The sequence below is a fragment of the Canis aureus genome, chromosome 24 (assembly GCF_053574225.1).
Source record: "Canis aureus isolate CA01 chromosome 24, VMU_Caureus_v.1.0, whole genome shotgun sequence".
In the NCBI taxonomy this organism is placed as follows: domain Eukaryota; kingdom Metazoa; phylum Chordata; class Mammalia; order Carnivora; family Canidae; genus Canis; species Canis aureus.
The window spans coordinates 17,883,858-17,906,996 of record NC_135634.1 but is presented as its reverse complement, the minus strand read 5'-3'; the positions used below and the strand labels follow the sequence as shown (position 1 = coordinate 17,906,996).

Here is a 23,139-nt window from a genome sequence, read left to right as displayed (position 1 = left end):
GAGTTAGTAGCCTCATTGAAGAAATAAGCCTTCGTCTCATAATTTATGTATATTTTAAAACAATAGCCAATCAATATTAAATCAACAATATCAATTAAGACTATAAAGATTATAATGCCTGGGGTGCCTGGTGGCTCAGTCAGTTAAACATCTGCCTTTGGTTTTGGTCATGATCCCAGGGTCCTTGGACGCATTCCCACATCTGGCTCCCTGCTCAGTGAGGAGCCTGCTTCTCCTTCCCTCTGCCATTCCCTCTGCTTGAGCTCTCTCTTGCTTACTCTCTCTTTTCTCTCTCTCAAATGAATAAATAAAAATCTTAAAAAAATATATGTCTATAATAGATTATGATTATGATAGAGATTATGATACCTCAAACATAGGTATTCAAATATCTGGGAAGCTGGCTATTTAAATATTTGGGTAATTAAGATTATAATGCTTATTAATATTATGATGCCTATTAAGATTATGATACCTCAAACATAGGTAATCAAATATCTGGGTAACTGACCTGCTCATCAGAATAATTTAAGACATCATAAAGGCTCAAACTGAAATTCAAGATGTTAAGTTCCAAATATTTATTCATTTGACAAATATTTATTAAATGCCCATGACGCCCTGGGTAATATTATCAGGACTAGGGATATAACAGTGAACAAAACAGAAGAAAATCTTTGCCCTCGAGAAGTTTACAATCTAGGGATGCCTGGGTGGCTCAGTGGTTGTGTCTGCCTTTGGCTCAGAGTGTGATCCTGGGGTTCCAGGATCTAGTCCCACATTGGGCTCTCTGCATGGAGCCTGCTTCTCCCTCTGCCTGTGTCTCTGCCTCTCTCTCTCTGTGTCTCTCATGAATAAATAAAATCTTAAAAAAAAAAGTTTACAATCTAACAAAAAGTACAGACATATCTTAATTTCACATTTTAAAAGTACCAAAATTATGTAAAAAGGGACTTTCATTTCTAGCCAAGATGGATTAATTGGTAAATGTTACATTTTGTCATGAACAACCAGAAAACTGAACAGTATATACAAAAACTGTTTTCCAAACAGGCAACACAGAAACTGTGGTCTCTGAAAAAAGAGAAACCAACCAAGTGAATCCCAGCTTTCTGCTAGGACCTGAGCACCACTAGGGGAAAAAAGTAGAACAAGGTAATCTCATTGAATTGAGGTGACAGAGATGGGTGTTTCAAGAGGCTGAGGTGGCTTGAGTCTACTGGACAGAGCTGAGGAAGAGGGAGATATGCAAAAAAAGGGCTACAGCAATGTGCACTGCATTTTACTGGAATGTTTTGATGAATGCTAAGCTTCAGATATGATTCTAGGAAAACAACAAATGGGAAGTACATGTTGAATAATTCACAGAGCTCCTATCACACTAGAAGGTATTTAAATCTGACCAGCCAGACTAGAGAAATCTTACTGAACATCTGGATTCTGTAGACACTCCAGGTGGCTCGCACCTTTGCTGCAGTGCTAAACGTCCCTAGAATAAACACTAAACACGGCCTAACAAAGTTTAAGACAGCCTCAAAAGGACCAAACTAACTAGTAACTGCCAAAGAAGACAGCAAACTTTAATATACAGAATTCAAAATGTCTATCCATCTAATCAAAAATTACTAACATGAAAAAAAAAATAAATAAAATAAAAAAAAACCCAAAAATTACTAACATGAAAAGTAGCAGGAAAATGTGATCCACAACTAAGAAAAAATAGTTAATAGAAAAGAACTAGAAATGACTATGAAAACTTGAAGCAAATACTTAATTTTTTAAAAAGATTTTATTTATTTATTCATGAGAGACAGAGACAGAGAGAGACAGAGACAGAGACATAGGTAGAGAGAAGTAGGCTCCCTGTGGGAAGCCCAATGTGGGACTAGATCCCAGAACCCTGGGATCACACCCTGAGCTGAAGGTAGATGCTCAACTACGGAGTCCCTCAGGCATCCTGAAGCAAATATTTTATTTTATTTTATTTTATTTTATTTTATTTTATTTATTTTTTTAATTTTTATTATTCATGATAGTCACACAGAGAGAGAGAGAGAGAGGCAGAGACATAGGCAGAGGGAGAAGCAGGCTCCATGCACCGGGAGCCTGACGTGGGATTCGATCCCGGGTTTCCAGGATCGCGCCCTGGGCCAGAGGCAGGCGCTAAACCGCTGCGCCACCCAGGGATCCCTGAAGCAAATATTTTAAAATAGTGATTATAAATATGTCTGTGAATTAACAGGAAAAAGATGTATGTATAAGAAGAGAAATATAAGATTTATATACATATGAAAAAGGACCAAACTGAACTTTTAGAGCTAAACAATAAAAAACAATGTAATATCTGAGGGACACCTGGGTGGCTCAGTGGTTGAGCATCTGCCTTTGGCTCAGGTCAATATATATATATAAAATCTGAAATAAAAAAAAAAAATCACTGGATGAGCTTAACAGCAGAGCAGACATCACAGAGGAAAAGATCAGTGAACTTACAGATATAGCAATAGAGACTATCCAGACTTTAGCGGATAGAGAAAAAAGATGGGGCCTGGGGGAGTAAAGAATGGCAACGACCTATGGGTCACAATCAAGCAATTTAACATATGTATATTTAAGAGTGCCCCAAAAAAGTCAGTGGAGGGAGAGCATGGTTAGACATGATAAAAATTATTTAAATGTGATAAAAATTATAAATTCACAGATCCAAAAAGCCTAAAGAACCCCAGAGAGGATAAACACAAAGAAACCACACCAAAGAACATCATCAAACTGCTTAAAATCAGAGATAAAGATAAAAAAAAATAATAAAAGTAGCCAAAGGGCAAAAAAAGACACAGTAATTTATAAAGAGTGGAATAAAGACAAAAGAGAGGCTGATTTCTTATCAAAAACAATGCAAGCCAGCAGTTAATGGAACAACAGCTTAAGAGAAAGAGGAAACAAAACAAAACCACTCAACATTGAAATCTCTGTGTAGAGAAAATAATCTTAAAAAATACTAGTCTGTGCTCTATCTAGTTAGAGTGGAAACCTTCATATTACAGGAGATGAGAAAGTACACAGGAGAGACTGATGCACTTAAAGATACAGCAACAGGATCTATCAAATGAAACAGAAAAAATACTGAACAAAAAATGGCCAGTGCATCAGGGAGCTGTGTTCGAATACACATGTAACTGGAGTCCCTGCAGTAAATGGGGGGAGGGTGGAGATGACAGAATTTAAGTATTTAAAGAAATAATAGTTAAAATACTTTCCAAACTTGGTGAAAGTTATAAAATCCATTCCAAGAAGCTCAGTTAATTCCAAGTAAAAAAACATGAAGAAAACTATATACCAAAGCACATCATAATCAAACTGCATGAAACTAGTGCTAAAAAGCATGTCTTAAAAGCATCCAGTGAAAACAAAGACACATTACATACACTTAAAAAAGAATGACTGTGAACTTCTTGTCAGAAAAAATGTAACCCAGAAGACAGTGAAGTAATATCTAGAATTATGTCAAGTAAAAATGTCTTTCAAAAGTGAAAGCAAAAAGTTATTTTCAGACAAAAATATAGGAAATACAGCTCAACATTTATAAATGTATCATTTGAATTTCAAATATTTTTAAATTATTTTTTATTTTTCGTTTCTGTAATGACTTTGGTATATAGGTGGCCTAAGAAGGCTGGGAATCTGGGAGAAAAGGAAACTATGAATCATCTCAAGCATATACTTTCATTTAAATTTGAAGTTAAAAATTGCATGACATGTTGTCTTCTTTTAAGACACAACAGAATACATAACCTGTGACAGAATCTTTGAAGATACAGCTAATAAACATAAATTCTTATGATTCTCTACTTCAAACAACATATTTTCATCTTCAAGGAAAAAGAGTGATTGCTATTTTTATGAATCATCTTTTCTTCCTACTTTCCATTCAAATATATACCCAAACTCTTTGGGGAGTTAAATAAAAAACACAAACAATAAAATATTTTATATAATTAAGATGTTCTGAGTTTTCATTCTCAAAACTCCTAAGAATATCACTATATACTGTGTTCTCTAAGTCCTAAGACATTGAACCAGAGACAGACTACCACAGATTCTATAACTTCTGAGACCTGCATTTTATAAATTACCTTGAAAATATTGGAAGTAGCCAGTATTTCTTTTCATCACCAAAGACTTGTCTCCAATTTTTACTGCATCCAAGAGAAAAACCATTTCCATCAGGTCCATATGAAAATGTGGGTGAGCGGAATGATTCTGTTATATGTACATATATATATATAAAAAAAAAGTTAATCTAATTAAATATTATACAAGGATGGAAAGTAGCAATTTTCTTGCTTTAATCTTTGATATCAAAATTATATAAATATAATTTAAAATAAATAAGATATTGTAATAATTAAAAGATAAGTTTCTGAGACTTATTTGAGAAAAAATACCACCTGAGTATTTCATCAGCTTTATAAAATGAAAATTTGAAAAAAATTCTTATATTACTAAAAATCTACGTGTGTTCACTGTATCTCACCTTTTTTTTTTTTTTAAAGATTTATTTATTTATTCATGAAAGATACAGAGTGAGAGACAGAGGCAGAAACATAGGCAGAGGGAGAAGCAGGCTTAATGCAGGAAGCCTGATGTGGGACTCGATCCCAGATCCTGAGATCCCAGGATCACGACCTGAACCAAAGACAGGTGCCCAACCGCTGAGCCACCCAGGAGTCCCATGTATCTCACCTTTTAAAAAGATATGCTATCTCCTGCAACTTCACTCATTTATTACTTATGAAATTCTTTCTATGTGCCGAATGGTATAGTACCAGGTGTTTGAGATCCAAAGGTAAATTAGATGAAATCCTTAGCAAAGAACCCTCAAACCCACAAAATCTAACAAAACTGCCCTTTGATAGAGTTTTATGTGTCATGGGGATGGTGGTATGTGAGCATGATCTTGAACAACAAATGACAGATAAAGAAGCAGATGGTGATCAGAAACCATTATTTCAAGTTTGGCTGTTAAGTGAGAGTGGGGGCTAGAGAAAAGTACACATTTCACAAGATAAAGGTTTTTTTTAATTCAAAAATACAATGCATTTTAGCATGTTTTATAAGCTAAGGATAAGAAGCTAGGGAGAGAGAAACTGGGAGAGGTTGATGATACAGAAAAGTAAAAATTTATGGAAGAAAATTCTAGAAGAATGGGACAACCTCTAGAAGAGTTCTAAAGATTAACCTTAGATTCCAGAAAAAAATTTGTCCTTAGAAGTTACAGGCAGGGCAGCCCCGGTGGCGCAGCGGTTTGGCGCCGCCTGCAGCCTGGGGTGTGATCCTGGAGACCCGGGATTGAGTCCCGCATCGGGCTCCCTGCATGGAGCCTGCTTCTCCCTCTCCCTCTGCCTGTGTCTCTGCCTCTCTCTCTCTGTGTCTATGAATAAATAAATAAAATCTTTAAAAAAAAAAAAAGAAGTTACAGGCAGAGTGACAATGATGAGTTTGAAAGGAGAAATGTCTGTATGAGGTTATAAAGGGGAGAAAATAAGAACTTCTAATTTTTTCAGAAACAGGTGGTATGACTGCCAAATAAAGGACCCAAGTGAGGTCTGAGACTTTAAATGTGTAGGTGCACCAATCACTGTGGGAGTAAGACTGCCTTCCACAGCTTTCTACAGCCCCAGCATACTTGTGGGTAAAGTGGAGAGCTAGACTAATCCAGGTCATTGTTCAGCAACTGAATTACGGGAGAAAGCCAGGACAGGTATAGTGTGAGAGCGCTGTCAAGAGTTGGTAAAGTCTTCTGTTACAGGATCTAGAATCAAAAAGGTGAGAAATGAGACCAAAAGGGAAAGGAATGCTTGGGAGAATGCCAGCAGTGTAAAAGAGGAAATATAGCTGGAGTACAACAAAGGAGAGCTGCAAGGATGAAGAGTGGACAATGGAAAGTTCAAATTGGAAATTTTAGGGGCTCTTCAGTTTTAAGAGATTAAAAGGTTCAATGTTTAGTTTATGGGAACAATTAGCCATGAGAATCAAAGGGACCAGGCTTACCTATTTGGAATGATCACATCCCAGAGACTTTAAATTGGGGAAATGGTCTCAAGATACGTAGGTGACAGTTACAGAGAAGGGTAGAGGTGATACCTCAAAGAACAGAACAGAACTCTGGAAGGAGCAGTGGAGAACTAGCCAAGGGCCAGGGGTGTGGAAGGTGAGCTGTAAAGGAAATGGTGTGCCAGGGTAGTTTTTTCAAAGTATGGGATAAAACACCTTAATAGGTGTTTCTCATACCTATTTTGTGTGTGTGTGTGTGAAAAGCATTTCTTTTTTAATGGACTAGAACAGAAAATATTAGAGTACATCACACACAGTAGAGATTAATGGTGTTTTGTAAAATTTTTGCTTATTTATATAATTTTATAAACGTGTGCATGCACTAGGTCACAGTATAAACAATGCCTTTCTTAATGTAGTCACTGGCAAAAATAATTGAAGAATACTGTTTAAACAGAACAATGGGTTTCCCACAAAGCCCTCCTCTCTCATAACTATAGAGCTGGGGAGGAAATGAAGCAGGCTTGAAACTATGGCAAATTAAAGCGTTCAGGCTTCCATCCAAAGCAGTCAGCTACTACTCAGTTCCATCTGAAGGATGCCAGATAGGAAAATGGGCCCACTGTTATCAGATTTATCAAGTTTTGAAAAGAAATCTAGGGCCTGGGTGGCTCAGCGGTTGAGCATTTGCCTTCGGCTCAGGGCCTGATCCCCACCAGGGATCGAGTCCCGTGTCAGGCTCCCCGTGAGGAGTGCTTCTCCCTCTGCCTAGTCTCTGCCTCTCTCTCTGTGTCTCTCATAAATAAATAAAATCTTAAAAAGAAAAGAAAAGAAAAGAAATCTACTTTTCTATGTGAAATTTCTTCCTTTTTATTATCATCACTGATTAAAGGTAAGGAGATGGCAGGGTAGTCTGTGAAGAGGATAACTAATTACTAGATACGAGAAAGTTTACACAGAAGAGGGATGAAGGCTTGATAGAATGAACTGGAGGAGAGATCCACATGGAGAGTGAACTGGGGAAGAAAGGACTAGAAATCTTTACCCTGGAGCCCATCACACCTTTACATGACTCAGTAAGACACAACATTAAATCAATCCAAATGTAAACATATCTAAAACTCTCCCTCAAATGTCATCTTTCTGAATTATAACCCACCTGCCTCTAATTCCCCTGGCAGACATACTGGCTTTAGATATCAAGGAGTCTTTGATTTTCTTATTAAACAATGTGACAAATCCCTATTTTTTATCTTGGTACATTAGCCAATGCCTAAATATTTCAGTTCCAGCACAGTGGCTGCTTACAGGGTAATAGCTTAGTTTGAGCAATACCACACCACCCTTATTTAGGAAATGTTTGTCCAATTATTTTAATACCTTACTGAATTCTTCCCCTATATTTCACTTTGAAAAAATGAGCAAAAAAAGGAAATAAATGCTGATATTAGTGATATGTTATGTAAGTTTTACTGTCAATTGACATAAAGATGAAGATGATTAACCATGTCAAAAACACTACTCTTTAGCCTCAATCATGGAACATGCCAGTGTGAAATCAACTGTGGAGAAAAAAGTAAAGAACACATGTTTTAGCTAAAAGATAAGCTGTAGGGGCACCTGGATGACTCAGTTGGTTGAGCATTGGACACTTGATTTCAGGTGAGGTTATGATCTTAGGGTCATGAGACTGAGCCAGGTGGGCTCCACACTTAGTGCAGAGTCAGACTGAGGTTCTCTCTCCCTCTCTCTGTGCCTCCCCCTGCTTGTGTATGTGTGTGTGTCCTCTCCCTCTTTCAAATAAATAGACAAATTCTTTAAAAAAACACACACACAAAGATAAGCTGTAAGTAAGGATTTAAATTTTTTTCTTTTGCATTTTGGGAATGAACCTTCACATAACATGTAAATTGTCTACTTTTATAGGTTTATTTTTGAAAAGACATTGTGTAAATGTAGGAAATAGCTTTTATTTATTAAAATTCTTATAGAGGCTCCTGGGTGGCTTAGTCTGTTCAGCGACTGACTCTTGGTTTCAAGCTCAGGTCGTGATCTTGGGGTCCTGAGATTGAGCCAGCCCTGTGACCAGGCTCCATGCTCAGCAGGGAGTCTGCTTCTCTCCTTCTCCCTCTCCCTTTAGCCCTCCCCCCCCATCCCCGCCCCACTATAGGCTCATGCTCACTCTCTGTCTCTAAAATAAATAAATAAATCTTAAAAAAAATATATATATATACCATTAGTTCTTTTATATACAATGCACTACTGAAAATATGTATAAATGCCAATCTCAGGTCCTCAATCTTTAAAATAATGAAACTACATTTATTATGTACCTACTGTTCTTATTCAGTTACAGGTAACCTTAATACAGAATTATTTTATACTTCATCATCATGTATGTCCTCATGATTTCATAGCCAGTTATGGTCATTTTCCTAAATAATTATTATTTCTCTTATCCTACGTACCTATTGTTGTTCTGTTTTTCCCGACTAGCCAGCAGTGGTAGCTGAAAAGTGACAGGACGCTGATGAAGAACATTGTGGACACAAAGAAAAGGAAAAGTACGTGGAACTTCGCACGAGTATCAGAGAGTTCATTCTGAGGAAGGAAAAAAGAAGAGGTCAGAACAGTCAGCCTCTGAAATATATTACCATGTGATTCTTCCTAAAGACTGTTGAATCCACCAAAAATCTTGCCAGATACGAAGAATATAAATTCAGATGATAAATCCAAAAGCAACATCTCTAAAGACAGAAAATTGACATTATCAAAAGAGCTTGCTCATATAAGAGGTGGAAAGTCATTTAAAAAGTTATTCCTAAACATTAAAAAAAATTTAGTACTTATTTTTAATGAAATAAAAAGATGCCCTTTTTAATTCAACATCTTTCTTTTGTACTTTATGCATATATTCATAAGCTTCCCCTGAAATCCAGGATATACATGAGTTTTCCTAGTTATCTATGCTAAAATATTTGCTTATTTTAATTATACATGCTACTAACCAGACACTAATTGTGATAAATGTATTTATGCACTTCTTTAATTTCTATTTTTGGAACATCCCAGCAAATATCCCCATGCCTCAGCTGTTCAATTTCTACTTTTATCCTCACTCAATTCTTACACAGGTTTTTTGGTAATAAGTAATTTTGGTAAATACATTTCCATAAGGTACTAGTGAACTAAAATAACTGCTGTTACCCATTCTTATGGCTATATTCATTTTAACAGAAGCAAAATCTTAACCTAGAAGAAATTAGTATGTATTAATAGGAGAAAGAGGAAGGCTTTAAGTGTCAGTTCTTAAAATAAAGCCATGTGGGCAAATCACAGACTCCACTAGAACACCAGGTGGTCCTGCTTGATTTAAACATTGTTTGCCAAGTAAAATGAAGGTTTTTAGCATTAGATTATTCTGACATTTATTTTGTACTCTTGTCTCCCAGAGTAACCACAGTATCTTTTAAACATAACAAGCGATTCTTCAACTTCCCATCTTGTGAAGCAAATGAGTATTATACATGTTTACTATAAATGTCACAAGAATGGCATGGCAATAATGTTATTTTACCTTTGGACAACTCTCTGTAGATTTCCTGCGGCAAAGCTTGTACAAATAGAGATAATGTATTAAGAAACCAAATTTTATACAAAATTATCCTGAATGCTAGTTTTATAAATCTTTTGTTTTGAAGGAACACTAAGATGTTGTTCTCTAAGGTCATTGACATTTTCTCCAAAAACACAAAAGAGAAAACAAACAAGAATATTTAGCTCCTCAGGTACATTCAAGGTACACTTTACATATATACTTTCCCACTGTTTTAAAACAGATTTATATCTAGGAAAGAATTTTTTTAGTAAATAGTTTTTATTTAAAAACTTCTGATTAGTATTTTCTAAAAACTATATCTGAGACTTTCTTACCACCTTCACTCACTGCTATGGCAAAATCCTTATAAGAGGTGCCGTCACTTGACGTCGGTCTCATCTCAGCTCCACAATCAGAGCAATCCATTACAATGAGACCATGTCACTCCTCTGATCCAGTTTCACTCAGCATGAAAGACACAGTCTTCCAACACTCTCCAAGGCCCACTGCCTGGACTTCTCATTAGTCCCATTCTTGCTCATTTTACTCTAGCCACACTAGCCTCCTTGTTCCACAAACATGGTAGGGACACTCCTACTTTTGGGCCTTTGCTCTAAAGTCCAGATGTTTCCTCAAAAACATTCTTCTCTCGAATATCCACTAACTCCTTCAAGTCTTCGCTCAAATCTTATCTTCTGAAATCTACCCTGATCATACTGTTTTTTAAAAGCTGAGATATAACTGACATTTAACATTAGATTCAGGGTAAAACATGAATCACTATACATACACACTGCAAAATGATCATCACAATAAGTCTGGTTAACATCCATACCACAGTTACAAAATTTTTTTCTAGTGATGACACCTTTTAACATATACTATATCTTAGTGATCTTGAAATACACTTAACTATAGTCACCATGTTGTGCATTACATACCCAGGACTTTTTAATGTCATTTTAAGCACCTTCACCCACTTTTCCTATCTCCCACCCACTGCCCCAACATTCACCAACCTGTTATCAGTTAAAAAAAATTTTTTTTGATTCTACGTGTAAGTGACAAAAATAGTATTTGTCTTTCTCTGACTTATTGTACTTAGTGTAATGTCCTCCAGGCCCACCCATGTGGCCAAAAATGGCAGGATTTCCTATGTTTTTATGGCCAAGTAATATTCCATTACACACACACACACACACACACACAATTTTCTTCATCCATTCATCTGCTGATGGACACTTAGGTTGTTTCCATGACTTGGCCATTTTAAATAAGCTGCAAAGCACATGAGGTTACTAACTTTTCAAGTTAGTGTTTCCATTTCCTTTGCATAAGTATCCAGTAGAATTGTTGGATCATACAGTAATTCTAATTTTGTGAGGACTCTTCATACTATTTCCCTAGTGGCTAAACCAATATACATTCACACCAACAGTACATGGGTTCCCTTTTCTCCACATCCTTGCCAACATTAGTTACTTTGCATCATTTGATAACAGCTATTCTAACAGGTAAGAGTTGAAGTCTCATTGTGATTTTTTTTTAAGATTTTATTTATTTATTCACAAGAGATAGAGAGAGAGAGAGAGCACGAGAGAGAGCGAGAGAGAGCACGAGAGAGAGCGAGAGAGAGAGAGAGAGAGAGAGAGAGAGAGAGAGGCAGAGACACAAGCAGAGGGAAATGCAGGCTCCATGCTGGGAGCCCAACGTGGGACTTGATCCCAGGTCTCCAGGATCACACCCTGAGCTGAAGTAGGCGCTAAATCGCTGAGCCACCTGGGCTGCCCTCATCGTGATTTTGGTTTGCATTTCCCTGATTAGTGACATTGAGTACTTTTTCATGTACCTGCTGTCTTTGTAAAAATGACTACTCAGATCCTCTGTCCATTTAAAAAAATTTTTTTTTGGCTATGGAGTTGTAGGCAATCTTTATCTAACTTGTCTATTAAACCCTTATCAGATGTATGATTAGCAAATATCTTATCCCATTAAGCTGCCTTTTTGTTTTATTAATGGTTTCTTTTGCTGTATAGAATCTTCAAAGTCTGATGTAGTTCCACTTGTTTATTTTAGCTTTTGGTTGCTTTTGGTTGCTTTTGCTTTTGGTGTCAAATCTAAAAAATAATCACCAAGACCAATGTGACAGAGCTTACTGCCTATGTTTTCCATCTAGGAGATTTATGGTTTCAGGTCTTATGTTCAAGTCTTTAATTCACTTGGAAATGATTTTTGTATAATGTAAGACAGGGATCCAGTTTCATTCTTTTCCATGTAGCTGTCCATTTTTCCCAACATTATTTATTATGGAGATTGTCCTTTACCCACTGCATACTCGTGGTTCTTTTGCTGTAAATTAACTGATCAAAGATTCACATCTTTGTAATATGGCTTGAAATCAGGAAGTGTGATACCTCCAGCTTTCTTCAAGACTGCCTTGGCTATTTGGGGTCTTTTGTGGTTCCACAGAAATTTTAGAATTGTTTGTTCTATTTCTGTGAAAAATGTCATTGGAATTTAATTAGGGAGTACACTAGATCTATAGATGGCTTTTGGCAGTACAGACATTTTATAATAATATTAATTCATCCAGCCTGTGAGCACAGATTAATTTTCTATTTATTTGTGACTTCAACAGCTTTCATCAATCTCTTATAGTTCTCAATGTACAAGTCTCTTTTCATCTCCTTGGTTATTCCTAGGGAATAAATACTTATGTATTTTGACCTTTTTGATCCAAGTGTAAATGAGATTGTTTTAATTTCTTTTTTTTTTTAAAGACTTATTTATTTATCCATGAGACACACAGACTGAGAGAGAAGCAGGCTCCTCACAGGGAGCCCAATGTGGGACTCAATCCCAAATCCCAGGATCACGACCTGAGCCAAAGATAGGTGCCCAACTGCTGAGCCACCCAGGCGTCTCAATTTCTCTTTTGATAGCCTGTTACTAGTGTATAGAAATGCAACTAATTTTGAACCCTTCAACTTTTCTGAATTAGCTTCTCAGTTCTAACAGTTTTCTGGTGGAGTCTTTAGGGTATTCTAAAATATAATATCATGTATTATGCAAATAGGTTTGCTTCTTTCCTATTTGAATTCCTTTTTTTTTTTCTTGCCTAATTGCTATATCTAGGACTTCTGATACTTATTGTGTTGAATAAATAGCAAGAATAGGAATCCTGGTCTTGTTCTTAATCCTTGGAGGAAAGCTTTAAGCTTTTCATCACTGAGTATTATGTTAGCTGTGGGCTGGTCATATATGGCCTTTATTGTGTTGAGGTATGTTCCCTCTATACCTGGTTAAGAATTTTTACCAAAAATGGATGCTGAATTTTATCAAATGCTTTTCTCCATCTATTGATAATCACATGATTTTTTCCCCTTCATTTGTTTTTTTTTTTTTTTTTAATTTTTATTTATTTATGATAGTCACAGAGAGAGAGAGAGAGAGAGGCAGAGACATAGGCAGAGGGAGAAGCAGGCTCCATGCACCGGGAGCCTGATGTGGGATTCGATCCCGGGTCTCCAGGATCGCGCCCTGGGCCAAAGGCAGGCGCCAAACTGCTGCGCCACCCAGGGATCCCCCTCCCCTTCATTTGTTAATGTGGTATGTCATGCTGATTAATTTAAAAATGCTGAACCATACCTGCATCCCTGGAATAAATTCCATGTGATCCTGGTGTATGATCTCTTTAACGTATTGTTGAACTCCCTCATATTTTAAGATTTTTACATCTTTGTTCAACAAGGATATTGGCCTATAATTTTCTTTTCTTATAGTGTCCTTGTCCATTATTGGTATCAGGGTAATACTGGCCTCCTAAAATGAATTTAGGAGTGTTCCCTCTTCTATGTTTTTGGAAGATTTTGAGGACTGGCATTAGTTCTTTAAATGTTTGGCAGAATTCACTACCAAACCATCTGGTCCTTGACTTTTGTTTATTGGGAATCTATTGATTACTGATTTAATCTCCTTACTGGGGATTAATCTCTTCAGATTTTCTATTTCATCATGATTCAGTCTTGGCAATTGTATTTTCTATGGAAGTATTCATTTCTGCTAAGTTGTCCAATTTGCTAGTATAAAATTGTTCATAGTAGTTTCTTATGATACTTTGTATTTCTGTGATATTAGAAATAATGTTTCCTCTTTCACTTCTGATTTTGAGTCCTCTTTCTTTCTTGGTAAGTCTAGGTAAAGGTTAGACTAATTTGTTTTTTTCAAAAAACAGCTCTTTCACTGACTTTTTCTATTGTCTTTTTAGTCCCTGTTTAATTTTTTTCCAATCTGATTTGTTATTTCCCTCCTTGTACTAACTGTGGCTTGTATATTCTTTTTCTAGTTCCTTAAGATGTAAAGTTAGGTTATTTCAGAGCATTCTTATTGGTGAGTTTTCCAGTTTTCTTTTTTGTAATTGATGTCTAGTTTTATACCATTGTGTTTTCTGTTTCTTTTGGATGGAGTGTTCTGTATATCTGGTTAAGTCCAACTGGTCTAATGTATCATCTTAATGCCAAAGCTTATTGATTTTCTGTCTGGATGAGCTATCCATTGATAAAAGTGGGGTACTATAGTCCCTACTGTTATTGTATTGCTCCCTATCTCTCTCTATAGATCTGTTAATATTTGCTCAATATATTTAGGTGCTCTCATGTGTCCACTAACTTCCTTCAAAACTTTGCTCAATTCTGATCTTACTGAGGTCTAGCCTGATCACCCTCTTTAACACTTCTAATTGCCTCTGTCACTCTCCCTCCATACACTAGTCATATCCCTTATCCTGCTCTACTTTTACTTTTTTCATAGTGTTTACTTTCTAATGTATAATAGAGTTTACTTATTTATTATTCTTATATGCCTTCCTTTTCTCAAAAGTAAGTTCTATAAAAACAAGACTCTCTTTTGTTCACTGATATATCCAAAGTGCCTAGAACACTGCCTGGCACATAGTAGATACTAAATATTTGTTAATGAAGAAATAGATAAAGTTTACTAGTCTTTCCTTACTCATGATAAATCTGAAAAAAAAATTAAAAATATATTTTTTCTTTTTTTTTTAAGAGAAAGACACACAGCATGCACATAAGTGATGGAGGGACAGAGAGAGAGGGTGAGAAAATCCCAAGCAGGTTCCTTGGGACTTGATCTCATGACCCTGAGATCATGACCTGAGCCAAAATCAAGAGTCAGATGCCTAATGAACTAAGCCACCCCCCAAAAAATATTTCTTCTTTAATTAATAAATCATTATATGCAAACACTGATGAAGTTTCTGACAAAGAAATGTGAAATTCTTTAATTTAGGCTTTATCTGGCACTGAATCCTCTTCATGTAAAATGAAGTAGGGTTAAGCACGTTATAAACTGAATAAAAGTGCTTAGAAGCAGGGGAACAGTAGGATCCAAAATTCATTGGGCTGAGACCACATAGAACTGGGGTACTCTTTTCTAATATGTACAGAGGCACTGTAATTACTAGCATTCCCTGGTTTTAAATACCCAAAGTTTAAAAATCCAACAATGTTTTAGCGAATGAAATTCCTTCTAAAATGTATTAGATATTTTTTGGAAAAATAATTGTGCTTGATGACTTGAGGTTTTATTTATTTTTTTTTAAACAGATTTTTTTTTTTAATTTATGATAGTCACACACACACAGAGAGAGAGAGGCAGAGACACAGGCAGAGGGAGAAGCAGGCTCCATGCACCGGGAGCCCGACGTGGGATTCGATCCCGGGTCTCCAGGATCGCGCCCTGGGCCAAAGGCAGGTGCCAAACCGCTGCGCCACCCAGGGTTCCCAATTTGAGGTTTTAATTATGTAATTCCCAAGTATGACTATGAATAGCAACTCACAATGAAAAGTAGTTGGATGTTGAATTAGAGATATCTATGTGCAAATTCTGGCTATTTTCCTAACTCCTCTAACCTCAGTTTTTAACTTTGAAACTGGAGTAACAGCTCCTGCCACATTATATTCTTACTTTTTTTTTTTTAATTTTTATTTATTTATGATAGTCAGAGAGAGAGAGAGAGAGAGGCGCAGAGACATAGGCAGAGGGAGAAGCAGGCTCCATGCACCGGGAGCCTGATGTGGGATTCGATCCCGGGTCTCCAGGATCGCGCCCTGGGCCAAAGGCAGGCACCAAACTGCTGCGCCACCCAGGGATCCCTCTACTGTTAGAATATTACTGAAAATATTATCATTTAAAAAGGCTCACTATATCCTATTTAATATCCATTTATTTACAAATAAACATATGAAGGTAAACTAATCCCATCTGCTTTCTGATCCATTATAAATTCTACCTAACAAAACTGAAATAAAGTGCATCGACTTATAAAAAAGAATGAATTCTTTATGAATATAGAATCTTAAAAAGTCTTAAATATATGTTTTAAGATAGAAAAAAGACTTACCGTCCAGAATTTTATAAAGTACTGTAAAACTGTTGTAGCCACGAAAAGGCAATATAACAAGGAATATAATAAAAACAGCAGGAAGAATTTGTAATTAGAAAATCCCACACAGTTATTCACCCTAGAAGAATAAAGAAAGTCACACTGTAAAAATAAGACAAATTACAAACTCTCAGAAACAACATGATGGTGTTTGCGAGGGGCTAGAGGGGTGGTAATGGGTACAGAATTTCAGTTTTGCAAGATGAGAAAGTTCTAACGATTGGTTACCCAATGTGAACATACTTAATACGACTGAACTACTTAGAATTGGTTAGATGGCAAGTTTTAATGTTATTTTTTAACTATAGTAAACAAAAACAACAATACATATGACAGATTAAAAAAATCATTATTACTTAGAAATGGGTCATTTGGGAAGTACGGAGCAGTATCTTTTTAAATTGTGGATGTGTGTTTTTAATAAATTCTATGAGGAATCTGGAATTTTAATGTTACTTCCTAATATATACTTCCTTGGGTTAATAACATCAGAATATATATTTAAGGGAATACATTTAATATAAACATGTATATATATAATTGGGACTAGATCAATATTGAGTAATTAACTGAATTGACCTTCAAAATTTATGAATGCTGAGGTAAATTACTCTCAATTCTCTCCTTACAACCTTTCCACCCCCATGTGATTTCCTCTATTTTTTATACATACCAAGGACAGTGATGATCCATCTTAAGAATACACCTAAAAAACAAAGTGTAAGAAAATCCTTGCATAAAAATTCCCTGAATTCTAATTTCTCATAATTTTCTCTGTCTTTGGCTTAAATTTTTATCTTTACAAATAATATCTTAGAAAAACCAACTAAGGGTATCTGGGTAGCTCAGTGGGTGAAGTGTCCGACTCCTGATTTCAGCTCAGGTCATGAGCTCAGTTTGTAAAACTGAGCCCCACATTGGGCTCCACACTGGGCATAGAGCCTGCTTCAGATTCTCTCTCTCCCCCTTTCTCCCTCTCTCAAAAAAACAAAAACAAAAAAACAAAAGCAACAAAAAAACTAACCTAGTAAACACTAGGTTATAGAAAACTTCTGGTATTTCCACAAGGCCTTTTATAGTTAAAGGATGATTTTTTTAAAAAGATTTATTTATTTATTTATTTATTTATTTATTTATTTATTTATGACACACACACACACACACACACACACACACACACAGAGAGAGGCAGAGACACAGACAGAGGGAGAAGCAGGCTCCATGCAGGTAGCCCGATGTGGGACTCAATCCCAGGTCTCCAGGATCACGCCCTGGGCTGACGGCAGGCCCTAAACCGTCAAGCTACCCGGGGTTCCCTAAAGGATGATTTTTAATACTGGGAATTAAGCTACCAAATGACATTGTAATATGATATGGTACATATAGCACTAGGTAATTAGATAGTACAAATTAGCTGAGAGAGATAAAATGACATACAGAATCCCTATGCTATTTTAATCATATGCAACACATAAAAATAAAACTTTAGGAACAAATACGTTAAATATTAACAACATTTGGGCATCCACTGGTAGTCTTGGAACAGCTCCCCAGGTGGCTAAGAGGTGACTGCTGCAACATAGGGAATGGATAAACTAGTACTCACAATGTTAAACAGCCTGTCTAACTAAAATTCAAGGAATAGTAGAGATTCCCAAACTATGGATCTTTTCGTTCAACACCCTGCCTTCTCGCAAGTACACATACACAAAAAAATCTTCCAAATTTTTTTGGCAACAATGTCACAGATGGTAATTGAAAACAGCATTTTTGTGGTTAGGTTTTAATATTAACAATAAAAATAAAATTGTCATGATAGTCTTGTTTTTTTAAATGATAGTTTTTTTAATCCATCCAGGAAATAAAATTATTTCTCAAGGAGTTATAACTTACTTGCTCATCAATATTAAATATCCATCAACTAGCATAGGAACTGTTAACTGAGATTACTTCAAAGTATATTCTAGTTTATATAAATATTTTTGTTAGCCCAGTATACATAGCAAATAAAGGGAGACGATATAGTGAACTTGTTAAGTATAGAGCATATAAAATGTTCCTTCCTCTTCCATTCTCCTGTCACCAATTTCCAGTACTAGAGTCAAATAAAAACAAACGAGTAATACTTACATGTCACATGCTGAGCAGTGATGTGCCCGGTCAGGTTTAATCAACTGACATTTTTCACAATATCTGATGGCTACATTTAAGAATTAAAAGGAAATTGTTGAAGGATGTACCAAGCTTAGTTAATTTGACGATAAAATTTGCTTTCATTTTTTTTTTTACAAATAATTCTGTGAAATTGATAACAATTTTAAATTAATACCAAAACTCATTAGAGAGCTTCTGAAATCAAAAGGTCAAGAGAAAGAAGGGAAACTCAGAACAGTGCCCAGCAATTTTCAGATGAAAAAGGAGATCTATAGCAAGTAAGTGACTTGCACAAGGTCAAACACCTAGTTAGGTAGCATAACAGATTTACAAAGTCCTGATTCAAGTTTTTTTCCTATTATAACACAATGTCTATAGTAAAATATCAAAATGAATGTATCTAAACTCTTTTTTTTTTTGTATCTAAACTCTTTAAGGCACCCTGTGCTGTCGAATTGTTTTTAAAATTATACAATAGCTTTAAGAAAAACAAAAACAATGTTTTATCTCCCATTCCTATCCCAAAGAGCAAAACTGAGACCACATTTTAAAAATAACCCCAAACTTCTTCCCACTCAATTCTAACATATGTCACTGTTGCCCAATTTATATGTTCATTCATTCAAAACATGAGCACCTACAAGATTTCAGATACTATTCTAGGTTTAAATTCCTGCTTTCATAGAACTTATATTCTTTTGGAGGAGATGGGGAATAGTAATAAGTACGTTAACAAAATAAATAGTATATTAGTGATAGGTGCTGATAAGAAAAATAAAGCAGGGAAGGGGAATTGGGATATTACATACTGTAATTTCAGAGACATTTGAGAAAACTGAAATTGAAGGAAGGGTGTTAGTAAGTCACACTGGGAAAAAGATTCTAAGTAGAGGGACATGCCTTGAGGTGGGAGTGTGCTTAAAGAATAGGATAGGGAAGGGTTGGTGTGCTTGGAACAAGGTGAAAATGAGATAGGAGATGATGTCAGAGAGTAACAAGAAATCAGATAAAGTAAGACTTGTTTTCCCAAGTCAGCTCAAGTACTTTGATAAAAAAAAGTCAAGAGAAGTTCACTGGAAAGAGTTCTATCAGAGTCTGTATATAGTATAGAACCTAACGTTTCAGTTTTTGAAATTTAAATAAGTGACAAATAGATCTCTGAGATTCACCAGGGAAATGTCCCAAGACTTCATAAATCAGAAAGTACCTTAAAAATCATTATTATGGGGCAGCCCCGGTGGCGCAGCGGTTTGGCACCGCCTGCAGCCTGGGGAGTGATCCTGGAGACCCGGGATCGAGTCCCACATCGGGCTCCCTGCAGGGAGCCTGCTTCTCCCCCTGCCTGTGTCTCTGCCTCTGCCTCTCTCTCTCTCTGTGTCTATGAATAAATAAATAAAATATTAAAAAAAATCATTATTATGGATGAATAGAGAATAACAACATTATAGTTAGATCACCCTCCCCCCTTTTCTAGTTCATGTTCTCTCTCCTATGGATTAACCACTGGGATTGAGAATGGCTGTATGCTGCTGGATCTGGGTAACATGTGATGGCAATATTTTGCCATGTGAATTGGGTAAAAAATGAAAACTTGTTTTCAGGGAAATAGTGTTAAAAATGAAACAGATACACAGAAACAAGATGCACTGAGTCCCAGTTTTGGTTTTCCAATTCTGGGTTCCAGTTCTTGCAGTTCTGCTCTTAAGATACAGGAAATACCTACCAATTTCTAATACCATTTCACATTTTTGGGTAGCTTTTTGGAGTGAAAGGGAGTTAAAAAGCTTAAGTTGTTGCCTGTTACTTATGATCCTAATAAACATAGTAATAGTGTAGAAAATAGGTTCAAATAAAAATTTAAATTAAGTATACCCTCTAAAATAGTGCATGGATCATTTTATGTATTACAATCCATTTGGAAGGAAATTTGGCAGTATCTACAAAAATTTAAGATATGTATGTTCTGTGACCCAGGATTTCTACTTTTAGAAAATTCTATAGACATGTTCACTATGGGGGATCTCTGGGTAGCTCAGCGGTTTAGTGCCTGCCTTCGGCCCAGGGCGGGATCCTGGAGTCCCGGGATCAAGTCCTGCATCGGGCTCCTTGCATGGAGCCTGCTTCTTCCTCTGCCTGTGTCTCTGCCTCTCTCTCTGTGTCTCTCATGAATAAATAAATAAAATCTTAAAAAAAAAAGACACATTCACTACAGCATTGTTTTTAATAATAAAATACTATGAATAACTTGAATGATGTAAATGGCAAAGCATTCTGATATATCTATACAGTGGAATACTATGTGGACTTGAACAAGAATTTTCCATACAAAATACACATGTACCCTAAATTGGAAAAACGCAAATATATCACATAGGAAAAAAAAAATTGTTACATAGTTTGAATATGTAGCATGTTTCACATCTCTAAGGGGAATAAGAAGACATATATTTTCTCTTTATATATCCCAATAAAATGCATCCACCTTCCAGACTTGAACTAACATAAAGAGACAAAGCATTAACTTGAAGCAATGTTGTAAGTTACACCTGCTAAAAGACACTCTTTAGGTAACCAAATTTGCATTGGTATTGTATTGTATTCACTCTAGTTGTTAAACTATATTAATTGTACCTAAGTTATGCAATAACCCGCGAAGTGTAAGAAATTTCTGCAAGGATATACAGGGTGCCCCTGGAGAGCAGTGCTGGGGTGAGAAGCAAACTCACTTTTCTCTCTTTTTTTCTGGTAGGCTCGATGCCTAGCATGGAGCCCAATGCAAGGCTTGAGCTCACAACCTTGAGATCAAAACGGAGCTGAGATCAAGAGTTGGAGCCTGAGATCAAGAGTTAGAAGCTTAACTGAACCACCCAAGTACTCCTCACTTTCTATCTGGAGCCCTAAAATCTTTTTTGAAATGATGAGCATGTATTACTTTAATAATTTGAACAAAAATGTCTTTAAGTTGAAGGGAATACATATAAACATCCATTTAAATGAATAAGCTATACTTTACTGAAGGCTTGTTCTATAATACCTCACCTGGGTTGGACCACTAGGGAGATAAAGCTTTACAATGTAGAAAAAGTAAAACTGTAAAGGACCGTAGAAATCTCCTAGTTGATCTCTCCATCCTACAGATGAAAAACACAGCTGAATTAGTGGTAAGATGAGGATCAGGAGTATCTTATTTTCTTCTATACTTCTACTCAAAATGCTGAAGTGAGAATTTTGTCCTGAGATGAAATCAAACTGAACAAACCTTTGAAGAAGACGTCTGAAAGATCTTGATGGCTAAGGAGACAGAGGAACTGAGGAAAAAGGAGCAATCAGCAAACTTCAGTTTCTAGTCTTGGGCCCTGACACGAATAAGGCTGCCAATGGCAGAAATAAGCTCAGTCTGAGGGGACCAGGTAGAGTGGGGCAAGGTGTTTTTCTTTTATTCATTCTCTCATTCATTCAATCAACAAATATTTAGAGAGTTTCTATCATATGACAAAAATACTGCTTTATGGTATTAAATTTTGGATTGGTGAATCTAGTTTTGTAGGTTTGGATAATAGGTCACTCAAGGACAGGTATTCTGGGGGGAGCCAGGTAAGAGGATGAAATAGGAGGACTCCAAGCTCACCTAGTCCCATGGATACATGCAGATAGCAGACACAGTAGTGTAACTAACCCAGAAAACAAACCAAGCTGGAAATACCAAGTTAGAACACAGATGCCAAGAAGACTGATAAAGCCTAGAATAATGGCTATTGGGTGCTCTAGGGGAAAGGTCTGCAGCTTCTTCCATCTGAAACATTAGGAAGGATGCTGCAGCCCTTGTGCAGCTAGACTGTAGGCCTCCAGATAGACAAGTGATCCTTGTGTGCGGCTACAGCTCCACCCTTTTGCCTGAGATACAAGAAAGGGTTTGGAATGCAAATAAGTGCTAGTGTGACAATGTCCTTGAATCTCTTATAATTCATATTAAGAAAAGTGAACTCATTCCTGAAAACTATTAAAAAAAAAAACTGAGACACAATAAACAAATGATCACAATATCTTAGTGTCAGAATTCCAGAGGTGAAAACAAAAGCCAAAGGAAAACTATGAACAGAATGAGGGTAAGGCACCCTTGTGAAGCTAAGAAATAGAAAAATTAAATTTAGGAGGAAGAATAATTTAAAAATCAGAACCAGAACCAGAATAGAAAAGCACAAACAGGAAAGCTTTTTAAGAAGCCAGAATGACAAAAGCCACTGAACTTGGGTAGGGAGACTGGAAGTCAGTTGCCTGGAATTAGCTAGAAAGGAACTTATAAGAGGACCTAACTCGTGTAGCCCCAGTGGCTCTGCGGTTTAGCACGGCTCGGCGGTTTAGCGCTGCCTTCAGCCTGGGGTGAGATTCTGGGAACCCAGGATTGGTCTGCGTCAGGCTCCCTATGTGGAGCCTGTTTCTCCCTCTGCCTGTCTCTCTGTGTCTCTCATGAATAAATAAATAAAATCTTAAAAAAAAAAAAAGGAGGATCTAATTCAAAGGGAAAAAAAATATAATGGTTAGAACAGCATCCAAACTAAATTGCTGTTGTTTTTAAGAGAGAGATATACTTTGATGTATAGCTGAGAACAGAGGGAAGAAACTGGTTGTGATTTATTAACTGAAGAAGCAAGAGTTATAGGAGCAAACCGGAGGAGAAGAAGGTCAGCAATCTTTATGTAAATATGAGAAAGGATGAGGGGGGCGCTGGGAGGTGCAGTCGGTTAAGCCTCCAATGCTTGGTTTCAGCTCAAGTTGTGATCTCAGGGGTATAGGACTGAGCCCCATGTTGGGTTCCCCACTCAGCTCGGAGTCTGCTTAAGTCTCTTTCTTTGTCGTCTACTTCTCCCCG

General features: G+C 36.5%; 1 protein-coding gene across 15 annotated transcripts in view; it reads right to left on the bottom strand.

Moving 5' to 3' along the window:
• ZDHHC20 (zDHHC palmitoyltransferase 20) overlaps window positions 1-23,139 on the bottom strand; it is a 78,989-nt gene that overhangs the window by 13,766 nt on the left and 42,084 nt on the right. For 8 of the 15 annotated variants that reach the window (XR_013362952.1, XR_013362951.1, XR_013362953.1 and 5 more), the window contains 5 exons: window positions 18,246-18,315; window positions 16,789-16,821; window positions 16,074-16,194; window positions 8,523-8,655; window positions 4,134-4,260 (listed from right to left, as the gene is read on the bottom strand). Coding sequence is in view for 10 of the 15 variants with exons in the window: in XM_077868407.1 (XP_077724533.1) it covers window positions 4,134-4,260; window positions 8,523-8,655; window positions 16,074-16,194; window positions 16,789-16,821; window positions 18,246-18,315 (484 nt within the window). In the remaining 5 variants the exon portion in view is untranslated. The remainder of the gene's footprint in view (window positions 1-4,133; window positions 4,261-8,522; window positions 8,656-16,073; window positions 16,195-16,788; window positions 16,822-18,245; window positions 18,316-23,139) is intronic. The other 7 variants (XR_013362954.1, XR_013362955.1, XM_077868410.1 and 4 more) reach the window with 3 other exon arrangements.